Here is a 20,890-nt window from a genome sequence, read left to right as displayed (position 1 = left end):
GTATTTCCCTCCGTACGGCAGCGCGGCACAGGGGAGCGGTAAGTGGCAAGGGAGCAGTGCGCGCGGTGCGGTGCGGTGCGGTGCGGTAGCGGCAGGGCAGCGGTGCAGCAGGGGCTTTTCCTCGTCCTCCTCCTCCTCCTCCTCCTGCCCACGCATGAATGAGTGGATGAAACACACACTTACACATACACGCGCGCGCGCACACACTATCCGCAACAGAACTAACAGCACCCGGAAAGGAAACAGCAGCCCGCACGATAATGGTCATGTTATTAGCTGATAATTTTACCATTCTTCAAAATGCCATTTAAAAAAAAAAATTGTTTTAAAATAAATATATTTTTGGTCCCAACAGTGAATGAAAACAAAACGCACCATTCAATAAAATATTCAGTCAAAAGTAATACAACCATTAACAACGCGTTTGGAGCCGCTATGTTTTCTAAATGATCGTTCAGCAAAGAACCTCCTGTGCTCGGACAACACTTTTTCCAGGCAGCTGACAGACAGTCAGGGACTGCTGCTGCAGTTAAACCGTGAGCAGGTAACACTTCAGTAACATCACACACACGCACGGTCTTTTTCGCTGGTTTCCTTCCTTACCTCCCACACACAGCAGGGACATCTCTGAAAGCGGCGTGAGCGTCCCCGGCCGTCCTTTACTTAGTGCTCCGCGGTTTGTTTAGTCAGTCCTCTTTATAGAGTCTTGGCCACAGGAAAAACTCAAAGCGACAGAAACCCGTTACCCTGAACGGCAGCGGCAGTAACAAACTGACACCATCTCAGAGAGACTCGTCTGTCCTTCTGCGGGACTGTTGCTCCTTTGAAGACCGGACAGGACAGACAGGAGTAGATTCCTCGCCCCCCACCCTCCTCTGCTTCCTCCTCTGCATTGCCTCAGCTCTCCGCCGCTGCTCCTCCTGCGCGCACAGCCATCTTGTTTCAGCAGCATCCACCGGGCTCCGGCGCGAGGACAACTCCCCCGTGCCTCGCCGCCCTGACGTCACGGTTGATGAGGAGCAGGCGGAGAGGGGGTTCGCTCCTCCGGAGGGCTGCAGGGATGCACGGAGGACGGGATGGGACTGTATAACATCATCGTGATGGGAGGACGATGCAGTCTGCACTGTAAAACCTAGCGGGTTGATTCAGCTTAAAAGATGAACGGTCAACGTTTCTGTCAAAAATCAATGGCGTGTCAGTTCACCGTTACTACTAACTAGCTCTAAGTTCACGGTGAAACTCAACTAATTTACAGTGCTGTGTGGAATGATATTAACCCTTAACAGGTTTCTTTTATTCTAACATTTCTGATCATCAAAAAAAATCAAAGTTGCTTAGACTAAATACATGCAGACTTTAAATGATGATCTCCTACCTTAATAGGATAAAAGTTATCAAAAACCTTATGTGAGAAAGTAACTGCGGCCCAATAGTTAATCATAAATTACCTGAAAATATGTTTTGTTCAGCTTCACTGTCCACACCCAGATCTGTTAAATGTGGATGTTAGATAGAAACCGTGTTAGATAGAAACAATCTTAAGAAATTTAAGAACAGTCAAGAAACAATATTGGGATGGAAGGAGCTTGTTATTTCTAACACTCCAGAACCACAGTGAACCACTATTATCCATAGATGGAGAAAACATGGAACAAAAGTGGCTGGCCTATTAAAATTATTCCAAGAGAGCATCGATGACTCATGAATGACCTCATAAAACCCAGAAATGCATCTAAAGCACTACAAGCATCACTTGCTTGATGTGCATGATTCAACAAAAAGAAAGAGATTAGGCAAAAATGACATCAGCAGGAAGTTTCCAAGGTCAAAAGCAAAAAAAAAAAAAAAAAAACCAAAACACTTGTCTAATATTTGCCCAGGATCATCTTGAGAACCCCAAATTATGGGAAAAATATTCTGTGGATAGAATAAACAAAATTGGAACTTTCTGAAAACTGTATAACTGATTGCATCTCGCGTAAATTAGCACAGCATTCAAGAAGAGGAATATCATACTGACTGTTAAATATGGTGGGACTGTGGTGACTTTGATTCTTCAGCGAAATTAAATCTAAATCCACCCACGTGGAAACAGAAAACCAGAAACTTGAAGAGCGAACTCTGCTGACTGATGAAGAAATTTTTTTTTATCATGTTAAATTAGTGACTGAAAATCAAGAAACAAACTCTGAAAATCCCAAAATGTTATTTAAAACCAAACAGAAATGAATTGATGTGGAAGACAACTTGGTCTTAGACTGAAGGGACTGAAACACAGACGAATCAAACATTTTATTCCACTCGCCAGCCTGACTGACCTCTAAGGTAAACATAAGATGAATTACTAGTATTGTTAAAACTATTTATTAATTTTTTTTCTCAACAAATCTATTATTACCTTTTCAGACTGAAAGAAAAGAACACAATGAAAGAACAAACAAGTAAAACACAGTTTTACAGTGCAGAATATGGTGACAAAATATACTCATTCACACTTTTCAAACGTGTCCTTTTCATTCACAAAAGTTCAGGGTATGTGTAGCACAACCTGATCACAACTGTCTGTATTTTTTTGCTCATTGTCCAAGTCCAGTTTCCTAAGTCTCATCTAGTTTCTAACATGGAAACTCTACTACCCAACAATACAAGAAAATTTGTAACCTGATTGCACAGGAAAATCTTGAACTGCATGTCAATGAATCACAATTTGTGAATGACTTTTGGGGCTGCAAGGTGGCACTGGGGCCTTGTATGAGACTGTCTTGGGTTCAATTCCATTGGGAATAATTTCCAAAAATATGGTTGATTTAATTAACTGGTTTCTCTAAAATTGTCCTCAGATGTGTGCATGGTTATATTTCCTTGCAATCTGCCCAAGGCGTATCCCACCCAATGGCCACTAGAGAGTGGCACCAGCGGTTTGTGACCTTACAAGCTTATGCAAGTGGACAATGGATGGTTGAATTATTTTGACTCTTGTTTGACTGTTTTGTATCAAAATCCTTTTCAGTGGTCTACCTTTATTCCTTTCACTGAAGCAGATATTTTGGTGTTAAAGAACTCAATGGTAAAGCAATTACAGTAGAAAGAAAAAGTTAAATCCCAGAGTCAGGAAAAGCTTGTCTGGTCTGGGAAATCCTTTGACTCAGCACATCGGGAACTTCTTTGTGTCTGCGTTACCAAACAGAGAGTTTCTGACTTAACACTGAGCTGTGTTACTGAGGAATATTAACTATGTTTTAAACTGCATACAAACACTGAATTGGGACACTGAGAACATTTTAGACATGAAACATTTACTAATAAAGCCATGAAATCTTGACATCAAAAAACAACTTTGGCACACAGTGTTAGATGTAGAAAAACACCCAGAAATAATTAAACTGCAATATTTAAACTCATACAAGTTTGTGAAAAATTAGGACAGCAATAACGTGACTTACCAAGACCGGTCTCGAGTACTACAACACTGCTAGCTAAAATATAATAATATATAGACTTTAGTTTTGAGAAACATGTTTTCATGTTGCATCCAATTATTTTTAAAAATGTATTTTGGCTTTACATGTTTAAGTTTTATGTATGATTCATCGTCTGCCTAGTCATCAGTAAATATATTTTAGAAAGGATCAAAGTTATTTTTGCAATTTTACTGGAAAAAAAAAGTTTTTGGAAGCATTTTTAATCAGTGTTAAAAATCTTAAAAATATTTACTGAATTAGGAGTTGTGATTCAGACAACAAATTGCAGTACCTGAAATAACCGCCAGGCGGGGATAAAAGGCCAGCATGAGTGTGTGGACCACTGCAATTACGGAAAGCGATGAAGTTTGTTGTTTACGCCTACAGCAGGTTGAAGATGGCCGCTGGAGACAACAACGGCAGGCTTCCTTGCCTTAGTTTCTCCGGCCCAGGCCCTTTGGGGAATAGCCAGCCGAGCAACAGCGTTTTCTCAATGCCGGCATCCAACGGGGGAGCGGTCGGTGCAGCCGGGGGAGTACAAGGAACTGCGAGGCGACCCAACCCGCAGCTGGGGCCTGGCGGGGCAGACGGCAGCGGCGTTTCGAGCGGAGCTCCGCAGACTGCGCAGAACCCTCTGCAGCCACCCGCTGCGTCAGGTGCTGCTTCTGCGGCAGCAGGAGCCATGGCCTCCCCGGCGTCCAATATGATAAGTGGCGCAGCGTCGAATGCCTCCCCGGCCACCGCGTCGAGCGCTACCCCAGCTGCAGCGTCCGTGCTAGTGTACAGAGAGCCGGTGTACAACTGGCAGGCGACAAAGAGCACCGTCAAGGAGAGGTTTGCGTTTCTCTTCAACAACGAGGTGCTGAGTGACGTTCATTTCTTGGTTGGCAAAGGTATGGGTGTTCAGAGAATACCAGCTCACAGGTAAGAGGATTAGCTTCAGCAGAAACAAACGGCTTGAAAAGACCGAGCTGACCCCTCCTCTTGTTGTTGTTGCGGTGGCGTGTCAGGTTTGTCCTGGCAGTGGGCAGCGCAGTGTTTGATGCTATGTTCAACGGTGGCATGGCGACCACTTCCACGGAAATTGAACTTCCTGATGTGGAACCAGCTGCGTTTTTGGCCCTGCTGAAGTAAGGAGTCTTTTTAATTATTTTTATTTATTTTTTTAAATCTATGTTTTACTGCTAATTGCAACAGTGTGTTCTGTTTCAGGTTCCTGTATTCTGATGAAGTCCAGATCGGGCCTGAGACTGTGATGACTACTCTGTATACAGCCAAAAAGTATGCGGTTCCTGCCCTGGAGGCTCACTGTGTGGAGTTCCTGAAGAAAAACCTCAGAGCAGACAATGCTTTCATGCTCCTTACACAGGTCGGCTTTCTTACCTTAAAATTCAGGATCTACAGATCCAGAGGAGTTATATTTGTTGAAACGCTTAGTTTGAGTGTGGATTTAAAATGTAAATCCACACTTAAATTTGGTTGAAGCGTTTTTCCATTCTGAATGAGAAAAATGTTTTTCTTTTTATATTTCTAGACTTTATTCTCGTCAACTTTCATTCATGTGTTCATTGTCCATTATCTGTCGGTCTATCAATGTATTTTTGTCCATTTGTTTGTCTGTCCCATTGTCCATCTACAATGTATCTGTTGATCCATCCATAAATGACAATTTCATAGTGAACGTCTGCATTTACAATTCAAAATTTGCTGAGGCATTTGACTATTCAGTCCTGGAATTTGGGAATAGTTTTATGTTCTTTAATATGTATTTGTCAAAATAAGTGCCCAAGTCAAAACATACAAATAAGACGGCAGATAAAACAGAGCCCTTGTAGGCCTCATTAAAGTTTTGGCAATGATATGTTTGGTTTGTTTAACACAAATGTGTAGAATACGAGTTTTTTGGGTTTTTTTCTGTATATTTTTATTGCTTAAAAATAAAGAGCAAATTCGGCTTCCCACAGGAGCGTTCACTACATTGATGTTGCCAGAAAATCAGATGATGTTTTAAAAGTCTGATAAGCTTTCATGTTGTTTTAGGCTCGCTTGTTTGATGAGCCGCAGCTTGCCAGCCTGTGTTTGGAGAACATTGACAAGAACACTGGCGATGCTCTTGCTGCCGAGGGGTTCACAGACATAGATCTGGGTAAAGACTCACTTTACATTTTGTCATCATTGCTTCATGTTGCATTTAGTTATTACAGTGTTGTTTATAAACGTCACATTTATCTCCTTCAGATACTTTGGTGGCAGTGTTGGAGAGGGACACTTTAGGAGTAAGAGAGGTGCGTTTGTTTGGCGCTGCTGTTCGCTGGGCCGAGGCGGAGGCTCGCAGGCAGCAGCTGCAGCCCACTCCCGAGAACATGCGCAAAGTCCTGGGAAAATCTCTCACACTCATCCGCTTCCCTCTCATGACCATAGAGGAGTTTGCAGCAGGTTAAGAAGAGCACAGTTGAACACCCAGTAACCGCATCTGTTTTGCTTTCAAATCACTGCTCTGATGTTGACGTCTGTTTTTGGTTCATGTCGTTATCCTCCAGGTCCTGCCCAGTCTAATATTCTAACCGACAGAGAGGTGGTGAGTCTCTTCCTCCACTTTACAGTGAACCCAAAGCCTCGTGTCGATTTCATCGACCGTCCTCGCTGCTGCCTCCGCGGGAAGGAGTGCAGTATCACCCGTTTTGGCCAGGTGGAGAGCCGCTGGGGCTACAGCGGGACAAGCGACCGCATAAGGTGTGTTGAGATCAAGGCTGCCAGGCCTTACATTACCTTACGTTATGTAAAGGACTTTATTTAACGGATTGCCAGTGCTGTGGGCTGGTTGTGACAAATGTTTTACTTATAAACCAATAACAATAAAACATTTCAGCATGAAATATGATCATTTATTTTTGCATTTTTGAAGCTCATATTATTAGTGTGAATATATATATATATATATATATATATATACACTGCTCAAAAAAATAAAGGGAACACTCAAATAACACATCCTAGATCTGAATGAAAGAAATATTCTCATTGAATACTTTGTTCTGTACAAAGTTCCATTTGCACAACAGCAGGTGAAATTGATTGTCAATCAGTGTTGCTTCCTAAGTGGACAGTTTGATTTCACAGAAGTTTGATTTACTTGGAGTTATATTGTGTTGTTTAAGTGTTCCCTTTATTTTTTTGACCCTGTATATATATATATATATATATATATATATATATATATATATATATACTGTAAACTCTAAGAAGCTATTTTTTAAAAATTATATTACCTCACTTTGTTTTACAGGTTTTCTGTTAACAGAAGGATTTTTGTGGTTGGATTTGGACTTTATGGCTCCATACACGGACCTACAGACTACCAAGTCAATATACAGGTACTGGCCCAGGATTTACAGCTTCTTTTAAAAATATTCATGCCTCATGCCTTGAGATTTGTTCATCTTGTCACATTAAAACTACAAACCTGTGTATAACTACAACACCTGGTAGCACATAGTTGTTGGGTGAGAGAAAAATGTAATTATAACAAAATGTGGAAAGATTTATGTGATATAAATAATTTGATATGGCACTGTACTTGTATGAGGCAAATCTGTGCATATTTTTAGTGGTTTTATGCGATCTTGGGTATTTGTGCCCCGTTCTAGATAATCCACACAGACAGCAACACAGTGCTGGGGCAGAATGACACAGGCTTCAGCTGTGACGGGTCAGCAAACACCTTCAGAGTCATGTTCAAAGAACCAGTCGAGATTCTACCCAACGTCAACTATACTGCCTGTGCCACACTGAAGGTCAGCAAGGAGAGAGACAGAGAGAAATGATTAATATGGGAAAGAACCCACAGATTTGGAAGTGTTTACTCATCTTGCTCTGTGTGTGTGTCTGACAGGGTCCAGACTCTCATTATGGGACCAAGGGAATGCGAAAGGTAACACATGAGTCATCCTCCACCGGCACAAAGACCTGCTTCACCTTCTGCTACGCGGCGGGCAACAACAACGGCACTTCAGTAGAAGACGGACAGATCCCAGAGGTCATCTTCTACACATAGTCACCTCAGACGTCCCAGCGATCTTCCATCAAATGTGACAACCCGACACCAGCGCAAGGCCACATTTCAGCAGCCATACTGGGGACTAATCTGTCAGACTTCAGTCTGTTCCCTCCTCACAGGGCAACTGCTAGCTGCACGGGGAGGACAAATGGCTGGTAGACGATGTGGGTTGTTACGCGAGACGAAGTCAGTTGTTTGACGTGCTGCCACTTCCCTTAGTGCTCTAGATTTATAAACCAGCTCCGAGAAGGATTGAGAGATGTTAGGGAGGGGGTCTCTCAGATTATTCACAGTATCTTTGTCACTGCTTCGGGTTGACAGCATAAAGCTTGACACTGAATTTTTCTTAAGCTGTAGGATTCTCCTTCTGCTCCACCGCTTTAGCGCAAAGGAGACTCAACTGTATGAATGTACAGTTTATCAGATTTGCCAAGATAAAGTCCTTGTAGCGTTTTGTACAGAGTCGACTCTGCATCAACTGTAACTTCCACACACTGATGGACGTCATAGGCTTTCATGAAAACTTGTCAAATTTGAACCAAACTTCATAATAATGTCAAGAGTATGACTAAGGTGAGCGTTTTTCTGTTTTTTACTTAACAGTACAATCTGTGATATCTTGTGTCTTTGCTTGGTAGTTGCCTATACCCGGTATACATTGCACTTCTCGGCCTTGCCTTCGTTTATTTTGTTGCTCTATGGATGCACACTAACTCTTCTGATTTTTTTTAAGCTTTATTTTAAAAGTTGTGGGTGGAAGAGATTTTTTTTCTCTTGGTGCTGAAGTTGATGGGTTGTATATTAAAGTGGCATTTATTAACATTATATATGTAACTTGAAATAAATGGCAATTAAATGAGGAAAAAACGATGTGTAGCTTTTTTTTATAACAGCTAATTGAAATGGGACAGGATTAAGCACTACCATGTACAATCAGATAGAAATACCAAAATTACAGAATGAGTCAGAACTCGCATTATTTATATATATTTTTACTTAAAGTCAGTTTGTTATTTTTCTCTTTCCTCAAGCTTCTTACAATTGCAAATTAATTTAGCAATTTCTTTCATCCAGAACTGGTTTGATTTTTTTATTTATTTAATTAATGTTTTTTGTTTATCCCACAAACAGGGTTTTGTGGTCAAAGTTTATTCCTAAAAACATTGGCTTTGTTAGTAAGCATCTCTAACTCACTTGGGGTGATTTTCCATTAGGAAGGCCTATTCTAAACTTTAACTTCCTGGCTGATGGCTTTTTAGATGTTGCTTTACCATTTCTTCACAATGCCATGTATGTTTTTAATTATTTTTTTTTTTTTTAGAAAATCAACCTCGCTACATTTTGTAGTTCACAATTGTTATTAGGCTTTCTGCCTTGTTCCTTCAAATCTGATGATGGTCATCAAGATAAAAAAAAATTTTGGTCCATATAGTAAGGTTTTTTTAAAAAAAAATTTTATCTCTAAGCGCAATTGCGAACTGCAATTTCACTTTTAATTTTGAAGTTATAGCTTCTTTTTCTCTGAGTGCTGGTCAAGGATTTGTTTCACTATGAATAAGTAAATAACTTTTCCACATCCAGCCAGCATCAATATGCTTTTGCCATCAACATGCCCATTTTGCACCAACAATGTTTATTTTTTATACAGTCTCTGAATATATGACCTTGGTATTTTGCAATTGCAACCCAGGGACAATATTATTGAACAAGAGTAAATTCTCAATCAAAATCAATGCTTTGTATTTGCTTGAAAATGCAATACTCTAAAAGTGCTGTCAAATATAGTCTATGGTAATATTGTGATTGCGTTAAGACTTCACTCACATGGTTTTTCCTTTACCAATATAAAGAATATTTTGCCATTAATGTCATAGAATGTAAATTCAAAAAAACAAAATAACCTAAACATTTTAAAGCATATGAGTCATGGTTTCTGCGACAGAGGGATCATGAGCTTGATGCTGTCCTTCCTTATTGCAGAGAGCCTCAAACCAAATAGCTTTGTACTATAATCATGATCCAATTGGAGTGTAACTGAATTTGAATGTCTTTCTAATTGGTCTGATTTGATTGTGCAGTATATTCCTGTATATAAATTGGATCTGTTTGTCTTCAGATGACAGTTGTTGTAAATTGTGACTATATAAATAACTAAACTGAAAGTAGCTGGCATTTTCTGACAGACATTTGAGGGATGGGAGGATCTGTTACACAGCATCTGTTATAGAGAGAATTTCTATTTTTTTTTCTCATTTTCGTTAGATCTGATTTTTCTGATCTAAAAGAAATGAGAAGTGGGAATCGTTTAGTACAAGGCTTCATGAAATCTGGGTAACTCATTAAATCTTAAAAAGTTGAATAATAAGGTTACTCACTGTTCATTCATTACTATAGACCTTGTTTATCAGTAGAAACCAGCTGAAATAGGTCAAATTAAAATAACTTGTGTTCCACCTGCGCTCTGCACGGTGCAGACACAATGCAGCCTCTCCTTCACTGTGGACGTCATTGTAAAAGGTGGAAAACACTGAAAATAGGCCATGATTTTTAAAAGTCGGTCAGTTTTAAATTGCTGAAGGTGTGCCAAAAACAAAATCTCACATCACAGCAACAGCAGATGTTGGGAATCGGGTTTATTTATGGACTCTAATCATTTAAAAATACTTCAATCGTGACTCAGATGCGATAATTGGGATCAAATCTTTTCACATTTTTAAAAATTTCTCACAGTTTAGGAGAGAACAGAATCTCAGGAGTCACATTTTTATTATTTTATTTATTTTATTTCATTACATCCACTGAACAAAAGCTGCTGTTCAGTCGGTTTTACTTCTGTAACACTTTTTTTGTGGTTTCTGTGGTTTACGTCTGGCCATGATCCATTTATAAGCATTATTGCAGCAGTATCACAGTGCACTGTACACTGCAGATACGTGGAAGGAAAGGAGGGGTGAAGTAAAATAACCAAAGAAATGAGGAATAACTGCCTTGATCCAATTGTTTTCTAAAACCCTCACCCTAGGCACTTGGTGTACAGTAGCTGTGAAATGACAAGAAAAAAAAACAGCATCACTGCTCCCACTACCTCACAGCTAAAGCTTTGATCTGCTCTGGGCTCCAAGTTAAAAATAAACTAACTTTGTGATGAATCTTTAAGCCTGTGCAGCGGTTTTTAAAGTGCCCATGGGGTGGGGTTTTGTGTTGATTTGGTATTTTATAATCCAGAAGTCGGGAGTTTACAATTTGTCCAAGTAGTTGTCGAGGGCCGGTATGCCCTCCTTCAGACCTTTACGTTTCCTAATTTCACTGACGACTTGGAAGGGTTTACTGGTAACGTCGCTGGGATCACCTGGGAGGATCTGCCAGTGGTCAAACACACACTGAGGAAAGGCCTGGCCACCAGTGTTACTGCGCAGGTCAGCTGTGAAACCTGAAGAAGGAAAAACACATAGGAAAAATTAGTTTTTAATAATAAAAGTACTTTTATTGTACAGTTATATTATATTTATCATAAGAGAAACTCTTGCTGTGTATCTGTTCACTGACTGACTGTAGATATGTAGCAGTACTTTGCAAATATATTCACACTCCTTGATTTAAAAAAAAAAATTTCAACCAACTTTAGTGTATTTTATTAGGTATGTATGTGATTGACTGAGGAACAAGTAATTGCAAAGTAGAAAGAAAACGACAAGTTGTTTGAAAGTTGTAAAAACAAAAATATGAAAAGTGAAGCTGGAATATGTATTTGGGTCCCCTTGAGGTAACACTATGAAGAAAATTTTTTTCTACCTGTTTGCATACCTAAAACACTGTGAATCATGTGTCATAGTTGGGTTGCTGTGTTCAAACCAGGGTGAAGCATGGAGTTCCTTTACATCCAAATATAGTATCTTGCATGTGTAACACGTGGAATTTAGCTAGCAATTTAGTGAGCTTGAATTTATTTAGGTGTAATTTGGAGGAACTCTGGTTGCAATGTCCCAAAATGTGAAAAAAGCTCACATTCACTATCACTGAGCTCAGATTCAATGCAATCTTGAGGGAGGATTTAATAAAAGCGACCTACCAAAGGATTCATTGACTGGCAGGTATGCTTTCACCACAAACATGGGAGTTCCAATAACTTGGGATTCCTCAAAGACGTGTCCACGCTTCTTGTTTAACACGCCGTAGATCCCACCGACCACCTGCTCTGGGCACTGCACGGAGAGAAGGCACAGAAACAAGCGTGCTATTGTTAAACTGCAAAAAATACACAACTGTCTTCTCAAGCCCGTCTAAAAATAAAAACAATATGAAAATGTCAGCTGTGAAATACAAGGTGTATTTATTATTGCAATTGCAATTATTCTATTCACATCTTCCATTATCAGACATTACTGTTGTGCATATTTGTTGTAAGATGTGGGGAAAAAAAGAGGAATTTTCCAAAATAATCTACCTAAGCTGGACTTTGAATGCATCCATAACATTGGTATTAAGTAGTTAACAGAAAGCAAAACATATTGAAGTTTCTTAAAAGGAACCGGGAGATCCACAGTCTTTTTTTGTTGATCCCATTTAGGAGACAACTACAAGAAAACTGACTGAAATGCCTTTGACCCTCTAACAGATGTAACAAACCCTTACATCCTACCTAACACCAGTACTTGATTCTTATAGCTTCTTTGTCAACTTGTGTGTTTTTCTGAATGCTTTTAGAGCTGTTCTGAATCCTATCTCCATACCTGTATCTCCACAAGGTAAACCGGCTCCATGAGGCGAGGCTGGGCTGTGAGCTGGCAGGCGTACAGGACCTTGCGAGCAGTAGGGATAATCTGACCTCCACCGCGGTGAATAGCATCTGTGTGTAGCGTGACATCATGGATGTCAAATCGGATTGCGCGCATATTTTCTTCACATAGTGCGCCCTAAGGGGTGAGGACGTCAGTGATTACCAGATAAATAATTACATACAGCAGAACTATAACTAAACAGAAGAGGCGACGACAGGTCAATGCACCTCTTTGGTTGCCCACTGGAAACCAGCCACCATGCTGTCCTTGATCTCATTGAGGTACTGGACTCCCTTTGTGATGTCTATCAGCAGATTGGGCCCGGTTCCATCGGGACCAAAACACCAGATCTTCCTGGCCTCTGTCACCTCCCACTCGTATTTTTCAGCGAGGTAGCGCGCGCGAGCTTTGAGCTCCTGCCGAGCGGTGACCTCCCCTTTCTCGATGTCTTCGGCCAGGCCGTCCGGGAACGGACGGGACTTCATGAAGAGACGATTGTGCTTGTTGGGTGACTTAGACAAACACATCTGATCTGACTCCTCTGTCACTGTCTCTCGGTAAGACACCACCGGATCGGATTTCTGAAACACAGGAAAGGAGGAGGATCAGAGCATGTGTGGAGGTGTAACCGTGCGACGACCAAATGAGGATATTTAAGAGTCTATAGGTCAGGGGAGTCAAACTCATTTTCACTTTGGACCATGTCGAGATCACGCATGTTTTCAAGAGCCAGTTGTGCTAGAATATCTTGATAAAAGCCATTAACAAACTGTTAAAATATTAATAAATAGATGTCTCTGCATTTGATAATGCAGAGACATCTGTGTTTCTTAAAAATAAATAAAATGTAACTTGTTCTCACATTGATCAGTCCCTCCAGGATTTCACAGTTGTTTTTCTGCTTTTTTGCAATCAAAATCACAGATTTTGTGGTGCTAATTTTGAAAGAAATACAAGGAATATTACAATATTTTCCTTATGTATGACAGCAAATGTGACTTTTGTTACTCACCGTATCAATCACTGACTACAACTTAACATCATGTAAAAATGAGGCCACAACAGTAAAAGTAAGAAATACGGCCACCTGCATGTGGGAGTTAGAAGTCACTTATTATATGCAATGTTTTTGACCATTTTTGCTGAAAATTTGAAATAAACTCTCAGTTATGCAGTAGCACAAACAAACACAGGTGTATGTCATTTTTGCGTGAATTTCTGTGATTGTGGAATCGCAAAAAACTGCAGGAACTGTTCAATTTAATTTGGTAAGTGGAGTCTAGAGGGCCACATAATAAGCTATGGCAGTCCTGATTTAGCCGGGCCTTGAGAGATATAGGTTATGCTAATTTCCATGTAAACAGTGTTTTGTGGAATCTGTTGAAAGAAATTTGCCTGAACCTTCAAAAATATCTGTATACTTTTATATGATAGAGCTAAGTTACGTAAACTTAAGAGTAGGTGCATGTAATCTTTAGTTACTCGAATCAAATGTAAGATTTTTAAAATATGTTGTTTTAAATAATTTGTCACTGTGTTTTGTCTCAATTGATCATCGTCTATCAACCAACATCCAGCATTCCTTCTCTGACTTCCTGAGCACCAAGTCATTATCCCAGAAAAAAAATCTTCTCCATCCACCTTGAGTGGAATGCAGGCGTGGTCCTCCTCCAGGTCTTTGAGGCAGATTTCCAGGTGCAGCTCTCCCGCTCCGGCGATGATGTGCTCTCCGGACTCCTCGATGATGCACTGCACCATGGGGTCTGATTTGGCCAGGCGCTTCAACCCCTCCACCAGTTTGGGCAAGTCGGCTGGGTTCTTGGCCTCCACGGCGACTCTGACCACGGGGCTCACACTGAACTTCATTACCCTCATGTTGTGGGCCTGAGAACAAGTCATGAGTATTTCTGTATTGTTGTAACATGAAGCTAATATTTGCTACAATGTTTATACAAAGTATAAAGAAAAAAAAAAGCTACCTGTTCAAAGGTGGTAATGGTCCCAGTCTTAACCAGGAACTGGTCAACTCCAACCAGACCCACAATGTTGCCACATGGAACATCTTCAATCGGCTCCACGTACCGACCCATCATCAGAATAGTTCTGCGCAAGGAAGCAAGTAAAAGAATCAGCCAACATTTATTTAACAGAGCCATAATACAATAATGCAATAATACTCATAAGTCCTAAACCTTTTGGCATTTTCCTGTTATAGAAGCTTGTGAAAAGTTTGCATAAAATGGAAGGATAATTATAACAGATTTTTTAACAAATAAAAACCAGTAAAATGCTTTTTAGAACTATTTTTTACAGCTATCAGATGAAAGTCTACCCATTCTGCTTTCCAAAAGAGATCAATTTCTGTCAGGTTTAATTCACAGCATCTATCAAAAACAGTGTTTAAGTCTTGCTGCAGAGTCACAATTGAATTTCAGTCTGGACTTTGACTGGACCGTTGTGTCACAGAAATTTGCTTTGAGCTACTATTCTAATGTAGCTCTGATTGTATGTTTTGGATTAAAGGCAAAGGTAATTTTATTTATGTGGCACATTTTCAGCAACAAGGCAAGGTTGTTGAATCTCTGGCACAGCTTCCCTGTCTCTGTTAAAGAAACTTAAGATTATTTTAAGGATAAAAGAGTGTGAGTGTCAGGACATTAAGTCGCATTTTAATGTAAAAAAAAAAAAAAAAAAGAAACTTTCTTCCATGTTAGTTTGGAACTACGTTTTGTAGTTAATTCAAGTCCTATGAACGATTTTGCCAGGCTGTGTATTTTTTTTAAAATTTTTTTGCAAGAACATTCTTACCTCTGGATCGGTTTAATGTACAGGTCTTCCTTTTTTCCAGGCGTGAAGTTTGGCCCCATGATTCGCACCTTCAGGCCTGTGGACACGCAGCCAGAAAACACGCGTCCAAAGGCGTAGAAACGCCCCTTGTCGCTTGTCGGGACCATCTTGGAAATATACATCATCAGAGGAGCCTTGGAATCACAGCTCTTGATACCTGACAAAAGAGTTGAGACATGAGAGTCCAAATCTGATGAGGTCAAAGTAAACTGTAGTTCATTATTGAAGCACTATGAAGCATTTAAAAGGCTTCCAACTGATTGACGTCAATGTCTGACCCATGGCAGCCTCATCGTCTCCCGGTCCTTCGTAGAGCAGCTCGCAGCGGTACTTCTGTGCCGTGACAGGAGAGGGCAGATGAATGGTGATCATCTGGAGCAAGGCTTCTCCAGCAGGAAGCCAGCGACGCATCACCGCCTTCAGCAAAGGCTTCCCTTCCTTCTCCTTGTCCTCAGTGTCCAACTTGACATCCAGCTTGTCGATTAGCTTGGCTGTTTCCTCCTTTTTGAAATTCATGATGGCATCGAACACCTGGAATTGAAAACAGCAACTAAGGAATTCACTTTTGCTGATGCATTTAGCCTCTGAAAACCTCAAACCTGCTTAATTTTCACCTTGAAAATTGGATCCAAAACAAGCTGGCAAAAGGTTCGAGGATATTTCTGACCGTCAGGACCAGAGGCCGTCTTACTGAATTTGCCTGCAGATGGGTCAAAATATCTAGAAAAGAACAAAGCGATCAAACACCAGATCAAAACATTAGAAAGTATTCAGATCTAGTTAAGGATGCTACTAAAACATCTTCTCTCTCGAGTACATCTCCTTGTACTTTGCTGTAAAATGTTTTTGTGATGTTAGTGCTGAGTCTGTTCATTTCTTAGTTCGCGTCTTCTGACATCAAATGAAAGCAGGAGTCGTTTGTACCAGTTAGGATTTAGGAGTTCCTGACGGATTTTAAAAGAATTTCCTTCTGACAGAACATAGCACAGGTTAAGCATCGGCAGGAAAAGTATTCATTTTTTTCTTTTCACAGAAAATATTCCTCACTCAGTCATGCTTATTAGCAAAGAGTAAATCACAGACAAAGGTATTGCTGTCATTAACTTTATATTTTTCCATTCCTTATTAGGATGGGTGATTCTTTGTTTAGCTGTGTCTCTTTTCTTGAAGTAGCAATTGACAAACCTTTTGCTATCATTAACACTGTGTACTATTTGTTTTTCTCTTGAAAGCACTGTTACACCAGTGCCTCTCTGTTATTTCTGTCTCCTTGCTTCCCATCAATCTTTAGCCAATTCGGTTCCATTTCTCCCGCTGAGGTGGTGCGGTTCTTTCTTACTGTCGCCATATGCTTACTCAGTCCCAGGAGTTGCTGCAAAGTTAAGAGCTCGATGCAATCTAATGAGCGTCATCACGAGATAAATAAGTTTTTAAAATAAACTTCTCAATGTAAATCCTAATGTATCAATGCCTGGTTCACAGGTCAATAACATGAGTTCAGCACTTATTTTATTCTTTACCTTTTGTCATCATTTTGATCACATAAACTCTAAGAAGGGAGAAAAGTGACCTGATGATCAAGACTTCTATAAAAAATTACAATGGCATGCTGCACCTCGGACAGCTTAACTCGTGCTATCATAATGAGAGTATGAATGGATGACTTTGTAAGTCTGCTCTTATTTTTTTTTTTTACCTGTCTCCCCACAGCTTCTTCATCATGTCCTCCACTTTCTTGCACCTCTCTGCTGGCCCCTTCTGAGTGGCTCCTTTCGCTGCAAATTTAGCGACGTACATCTCAGCGAACTGCTTCAACGTGAAGGCCCAGCCGTGGAGGCCGGAGCCGAATCCGACTGTTCCGATAACGGGGTCAATCTGACGAAAGGAATTACAAGAATTTTACTATTAACTTTTTTTTTTTATTTTTATGAAAGAAGTGTGTTGCGGTGGCAGCTGTGAACGGGCTTCACCATAATGCTCCCCATGGGTCCCCCTTCATCTTCTCCGTAGGTGGAGATGATGACGTTGACGTTCTCCACGATGCGCTGAAACGTCTGGTAGAGCTCGTCTGGCTCTAGCTGCAGCTCCAGCAGGGCCCGGTCCATCTTGTTCATCATCAGGACCGGCTTGATGCGTTCGGCGATGGCCTGCCGCAGTACAGTCTCAGTCTGGACGCACACACCTGTCCAGAGAGGTGAGAGAGGTGACTCTCTGCCTACAGGCGGAGCATTAAAGAGCAGGTTATAGTTCACGTGATTACCTGAGACACAGTCCACCACCACCAGGGCGCCATCTGTGACTCTGAGGGCAGCAGTGACCTCAGAAGAGAAATCAACGTGACCCGGGGAATCAATCAGGTTGATGAGGAAGCCGCTGCCGTCTTTACTCTGCTTGATGAACGCCAAGTCGTTCTCTTCAAGCTCGTAGTACAAGGAGATGGCCCTGAGAGAGAAATAACGCGAGACATGTTCATTGTACACTTAGGTAATTTTAGCTAAAAACTCAAGCTAAAACACCTTTAAACACTTCAGCTAAATTCAAGACAGATGGATTTAAGAATCTGACTATACTCTGGATAAGTTGGAAAAAGATCAAAAGGTGGGGGCAGGAGAATATTTGATCCGTAGAGATTTTATTTATTTGTTTACTTAGAAATGAATGATCTGTCTCAAATGTAACAATGTCCTTTCAGTGTAAAGAGTATCAACAAAAAAAAAATCCAGAATCAATCTCATTGCATAAAAGTTAACATTCATTTCCCTGCAATCAAGTGACATAAATATTTGATCCCCTTTGTAGAAATACGGTTTCTACAAACTGGAGGCACCGAGGATGATTGAATGAGTTAAAAGTTAGCACAAACTATGCAGAACAGCAAACTGTCTCTTCCAGAGAATTATGCTTTTTATTCAGGCTACTTTTAACAAAAGGACTGATGCTTCAACATGTAACAAGTTGCTTTGTTTTGTTCTTTCGAGTGTTCAACCCATGCGTAAAGAAACACACTGCATTTGGGAATATAGGCAGGCTATTAAGAATCTCAGTCTTAAGGTTGATCTCCACACTGAAAGGCATTTTTTAGAAAGTAGTCCAACAAGGACTTTTGCTTTTTGAGCTTGCAGCGTTATTCCACCCATCACAAAAACAAAGAAAAGAAACGTTGCTATCCATTTGCACTGAATGACTTATTAATGGATGATATTTCATTGTGTTGCATTTTAACCTGAGTTATGTCTGTCATTATCACTGTTTAATGGAATCATTCATGATTTAAGTCATGTTTGGAACCACAGAGCTGTGTCCAGGCACACATACGTTGATTTAATAGTGATGCAGCGCTCCTGCTCGTCTTTGCGTGTGTCCGTAAAGCGGGTCTCCCCGGCCCGGGCTGAGGCTATGATCCCAGCCTTGGACACCAGCGAGTCGGTCAGCGTGGACTTCCCGTGATCCACGTGGGCGATCACAGACATGTTCCTGATGTTGGACTTTTTGTCCATGATGGCCCGGATCTGATCCACAGTGAAGTTCACCTGTGGGGAGTGGGTTGCATGTCACATGTTGCAATCATTTACGCACAACCAGCAGCAGAGGTTCACTTTATTCATCGTATGTTTCTATTTATGTCGCGTAGTCACAGCGTGCACAGCCGCTCCAGGCAGAGTTATAAAAAGAAAGACATGTCTGAAACTGAACCTAGGAGGAAAGAAGTGGTGGTGGTGGTGGAGGGAGGGTGCGGATTTTGCCTTATGGCTGAAGCAACGAATCAGGAATTACTGAGTCACTATCCTCATGCTGCAGCCGAATGGGTCGAGCTGGACCTCTTTCTAGAATTTATCTGCTCTAAAGCTTACTACTGCTTTAAAATGTTTACCCAAAGAAGCATACAAGCCGTTACTGAAGCCAAGAAAACTATAAAATGGAATTTGAAAATATCATATTCCAAAAACAGACTGTTCCTACTACTGAGTTTGCACTAATGATCATATATAGCATGAAGAAGGATGGATTTCCTAGAGCCCAAGGCATGTCATGGTATTTGTAATAGGCTTATCTTACAGTTTAAGAGGACTAAAAGCAAAATATTCCCACAGATAATAGTAGAAATAAAAGTACTAATGTCTATGGGACTAAAGAAGCCTTAGTTTGATACTTCATAACCAGTTTATCTTATGGTTTGGAAAGATTATAGGCAAAAAAAAAATAAAAATAAAAATAATAATAATAAAAAAAATTACAAAATCAAATCATCGCAATGGATATTCATAGAAATTACAAATCATATCTTGGCACAAAATACGAGTTGCCAGGTTTATATCACAGTTGAGTATCTTGGGCAATAAATAAACAAATAATTAAAAAAAATAAAATAAACTATGGATCTTGAAATGGAAGCTTTAATTAAATCAAATATATTACGTAACAAGTTTGTCTTACAGCTTTGGAGGATTATAGTATTAAAAAAAATAAACTAAAATACAGAGATGAACGCAAGAACCCTTACTTTGATATGCAACATTTCTTGAATTTCATTTAGAGTGAAATTTGTACAAATAATGAAGTCTGACCCAGATCTAGTCCAAAAAACGACTCCACAAATTTACGATGTCCTGTTTATTAAACACAACAACGCACATCTACATGATTATAACTAATGATTAGATAGGCACAACGTTGTGTATCTCTCTAGATGACGTCTTGCTTTCGGCCCTATATGTAATTTCATATTTTAACGCGATCACATTAAATAGAGTGACGCAGTCTCCTTTAATCCGCCGTAATTCCTTAATTCAGTAAACCCACGATTCGCCACACGTTTCACGGACATGTCAGCTCCGTCTTTCTCCACTGCCCGACAGCATTTCTGCAGTCCTGGCCGATATTAAAGGCTTTGCGGTGGACGTCACAGGGAGGCTGAGCAGGGCCGCGCAGTAAAGGCCACAGCCCTGCTTTATCAGCCGGCTGCTGCGCATGTTGCAAGCGACCGCAGCCCGAGCCCTTATCTGGTCACACAACACCACCAAGTCCCCCGGCATCCATTTCCCACACCTGACAGGCTCCATCCAGGGCGGCTTGTTGCGCTATCACCGTTATAACCACGCGTGAAGGTTATTCCGTGGAGCCGCTCACAAACAGGCTTTCGCATCTAAATAATTATAAACGCAGGCTTTACAAAATAAAAATAAATAAATAAATACAAGCCCGTTTTATACTCACCATGTTGGATTTTGGTCGTGGATCCTAGTACGTGACGGTTTATCACAGCAGACACTGCCTATGAGGACAGGCAGTCCCGGTGGCGTGAGAGAAGAGACCCGGCTGCTGCTGCGGCTGTCGTTTTCAAGTGCAGGTGAGAAGCTGCAGCGGCAGGGGGCGCTGCTGCTCGGAGGTCCCAGCTCGGATCAGGTTTCTGTGTGCAGTTGACATTCTCCGTTTGTTTATCCCACATAAAAGAAAAATGATCAACTTTTTTCTTTCACGTCTTTTCAAAAGTGAAGTTTAAAAAAAATCTTCAAAGTTTTCTGCCTCACATAGCAAGCTGCAAGCAAAGTTTAATTTTGGTCTCATTTGACCAAAACACCATTTTCTACATGTTTGCTTCATGTCCTATCTTATAGCCAATTTTCCATAAAAAACAGATTTTTTTTTAACGTTGTCGCCTAAACAGTGTTAAAAAAGCACCTAAAGCCCTCTGAATTGCCTTGTTGCTGAAAATGTACTGTATCAATAAAATTATTTTACCTTACCTT

The 20,890-nt window shown here is 40.6% G+C and overlaps 3 protein-coding genes across 3 annotated transcripts in view; 1 reads left to right on the top strand and 2 right to left on the bottom strand.

Moving 5' to 3' along the window:
* LOC114146980 (protein unc-13 homolog A) overlaps positions 1-1,081 on the bottom strand; it is a 43,801-nt gene extending 42,720 nt beyond the window's left edge. Inside the window, exon 1 of the mRNA XM_028021457.1 lies at positions 604-1,081. Within this exon, the coding sequence (XP_027877258.1) occupies positions 604-625 (22 nt within the window). The 5' untranslated portion in view covers positions 626-1,081. The remainder of the gene's footprint in view (positions 1-603) is intronic.
* A 2,741-nt stretch (positions 1,082-3,822) lies between these two features.
* On the top strand, positions 3,823-8,388 carry LOC114146982 (BTB/POZ domain-containing protein 2). The gene is made up of 9 exons (XM_028021460.1): positions 3,823-4,385; positions 4,472-4,591; positions 4,674-4,830; positions 5,502-5,607; positions 5,700-5,897; positions 6,002-6,194; positions 6,748-6,835; positions 7,109-7,255; positions 7,354-8,388. The coding sequence occupies exons 1-9, from the start codon at positions 3,823-3,825 to the stop codon at positions 7,513-7,515; spliced, it is 1,734 nt and encodes a 577-aa protein (XP_027877261.1). The 3' UTR covers positions 7,516-8,388.
* A 1,743-nt stretch (positions 8,389-10,131) lies between these two features.
* On the bottom strand, positions 10,132-20,498 carry LOC114146981 (elongation factor 2). Its single transcript, XM_028021459.1, has 14 exons — positions 20,358-20,498; positions 18,459-18,673; positions 17,404-17,585; positions 17,114-17,325; positions 16,840-17,018; positions 15,758-15,863; positions 15,422-15,674; positions 15,105-15,300; positions 14,276-14,399; positions 13,938-14,180; positions 12,524-12,877; positions 12,249-12,431; positions 11,588-11,720; positions 10,132-10,948 (listed from the first exon to the last, which is right to left on the bottom strand). The coding sequence occupies exons 1-14, from the start codon at positions 20,358-20,360 to the stop codon at positions 10,755-10,757; spliced, it is 2,577 nt and encodes an 858-aa protein (XP_027877260.1). The 5' UTR covers positions 20,361-20,498; the 3' UTR covers positions 10,132-10,754.
* Between the last annotated feature and the right edge of the window lie 392 nt (positions 20,499-20,890).

The sequence above is a fragment of the Xiphophorus couchianus genome, chromosome 6, assembly GCF_001444195.1.
Source record: "Xiphophorus couchianus chromosome 6, X_couchianus-1.0, whole genome shotgun sequence".
Taxonomy (NCBI): domain Eukaryota; kingdom Metazoa; phylum Chordata; class Actinopteri; order Cyprinodontiformes; family Poeciliidae; genus Xiphophorus; species Xiphophorus couchianus.
Note: the sequence above shows the minus strand (reverse complement) of the source record. Positions and strands in the feature narration are given on the sequence as shown.

Bases quoted from the DNA above. Each gene is read 5' to 3' on its own strand.
- LOC114146981 (XM_028021459.1), bottom strand. The intron at 15,675-15,757 runs GTGAAAATTAAG...TTTCAATTCCAG, and splicing joins TTTTGGATCCAATTTTCAAG to GTGTTCGATGCCATCATGAA. The intron at 15,301-15,421 runs GTCAGACATTGA...CTCTTTTGTCAG, and splicing joins AGACGATGAGGCTGCCATGG to GTATCAAGAGCTGTGATTCC.
- LOC114146982 (XM_028021460.1), top strand. From the start codon at position 3,823: ATGAAGTTTGTTGTTTACGCCTACAGCAGGTTGAAGATGGCCGCTGGA. The intron at 4,592-4,673 runs GTAAGGAGTCTT...GTTCTGTTTCAG, and splicing joins GCGTTTTTGGCCCTGCTGAA to GTTCCTGTATTCTGATGAAG. The intron at 6,836-7,108 runs GTACTGGCCCAG...GCCCCGTTCTAG, and splicing joins ACTACCAAGTCAATATACAG to ATAATCCACACAGACAGCAA.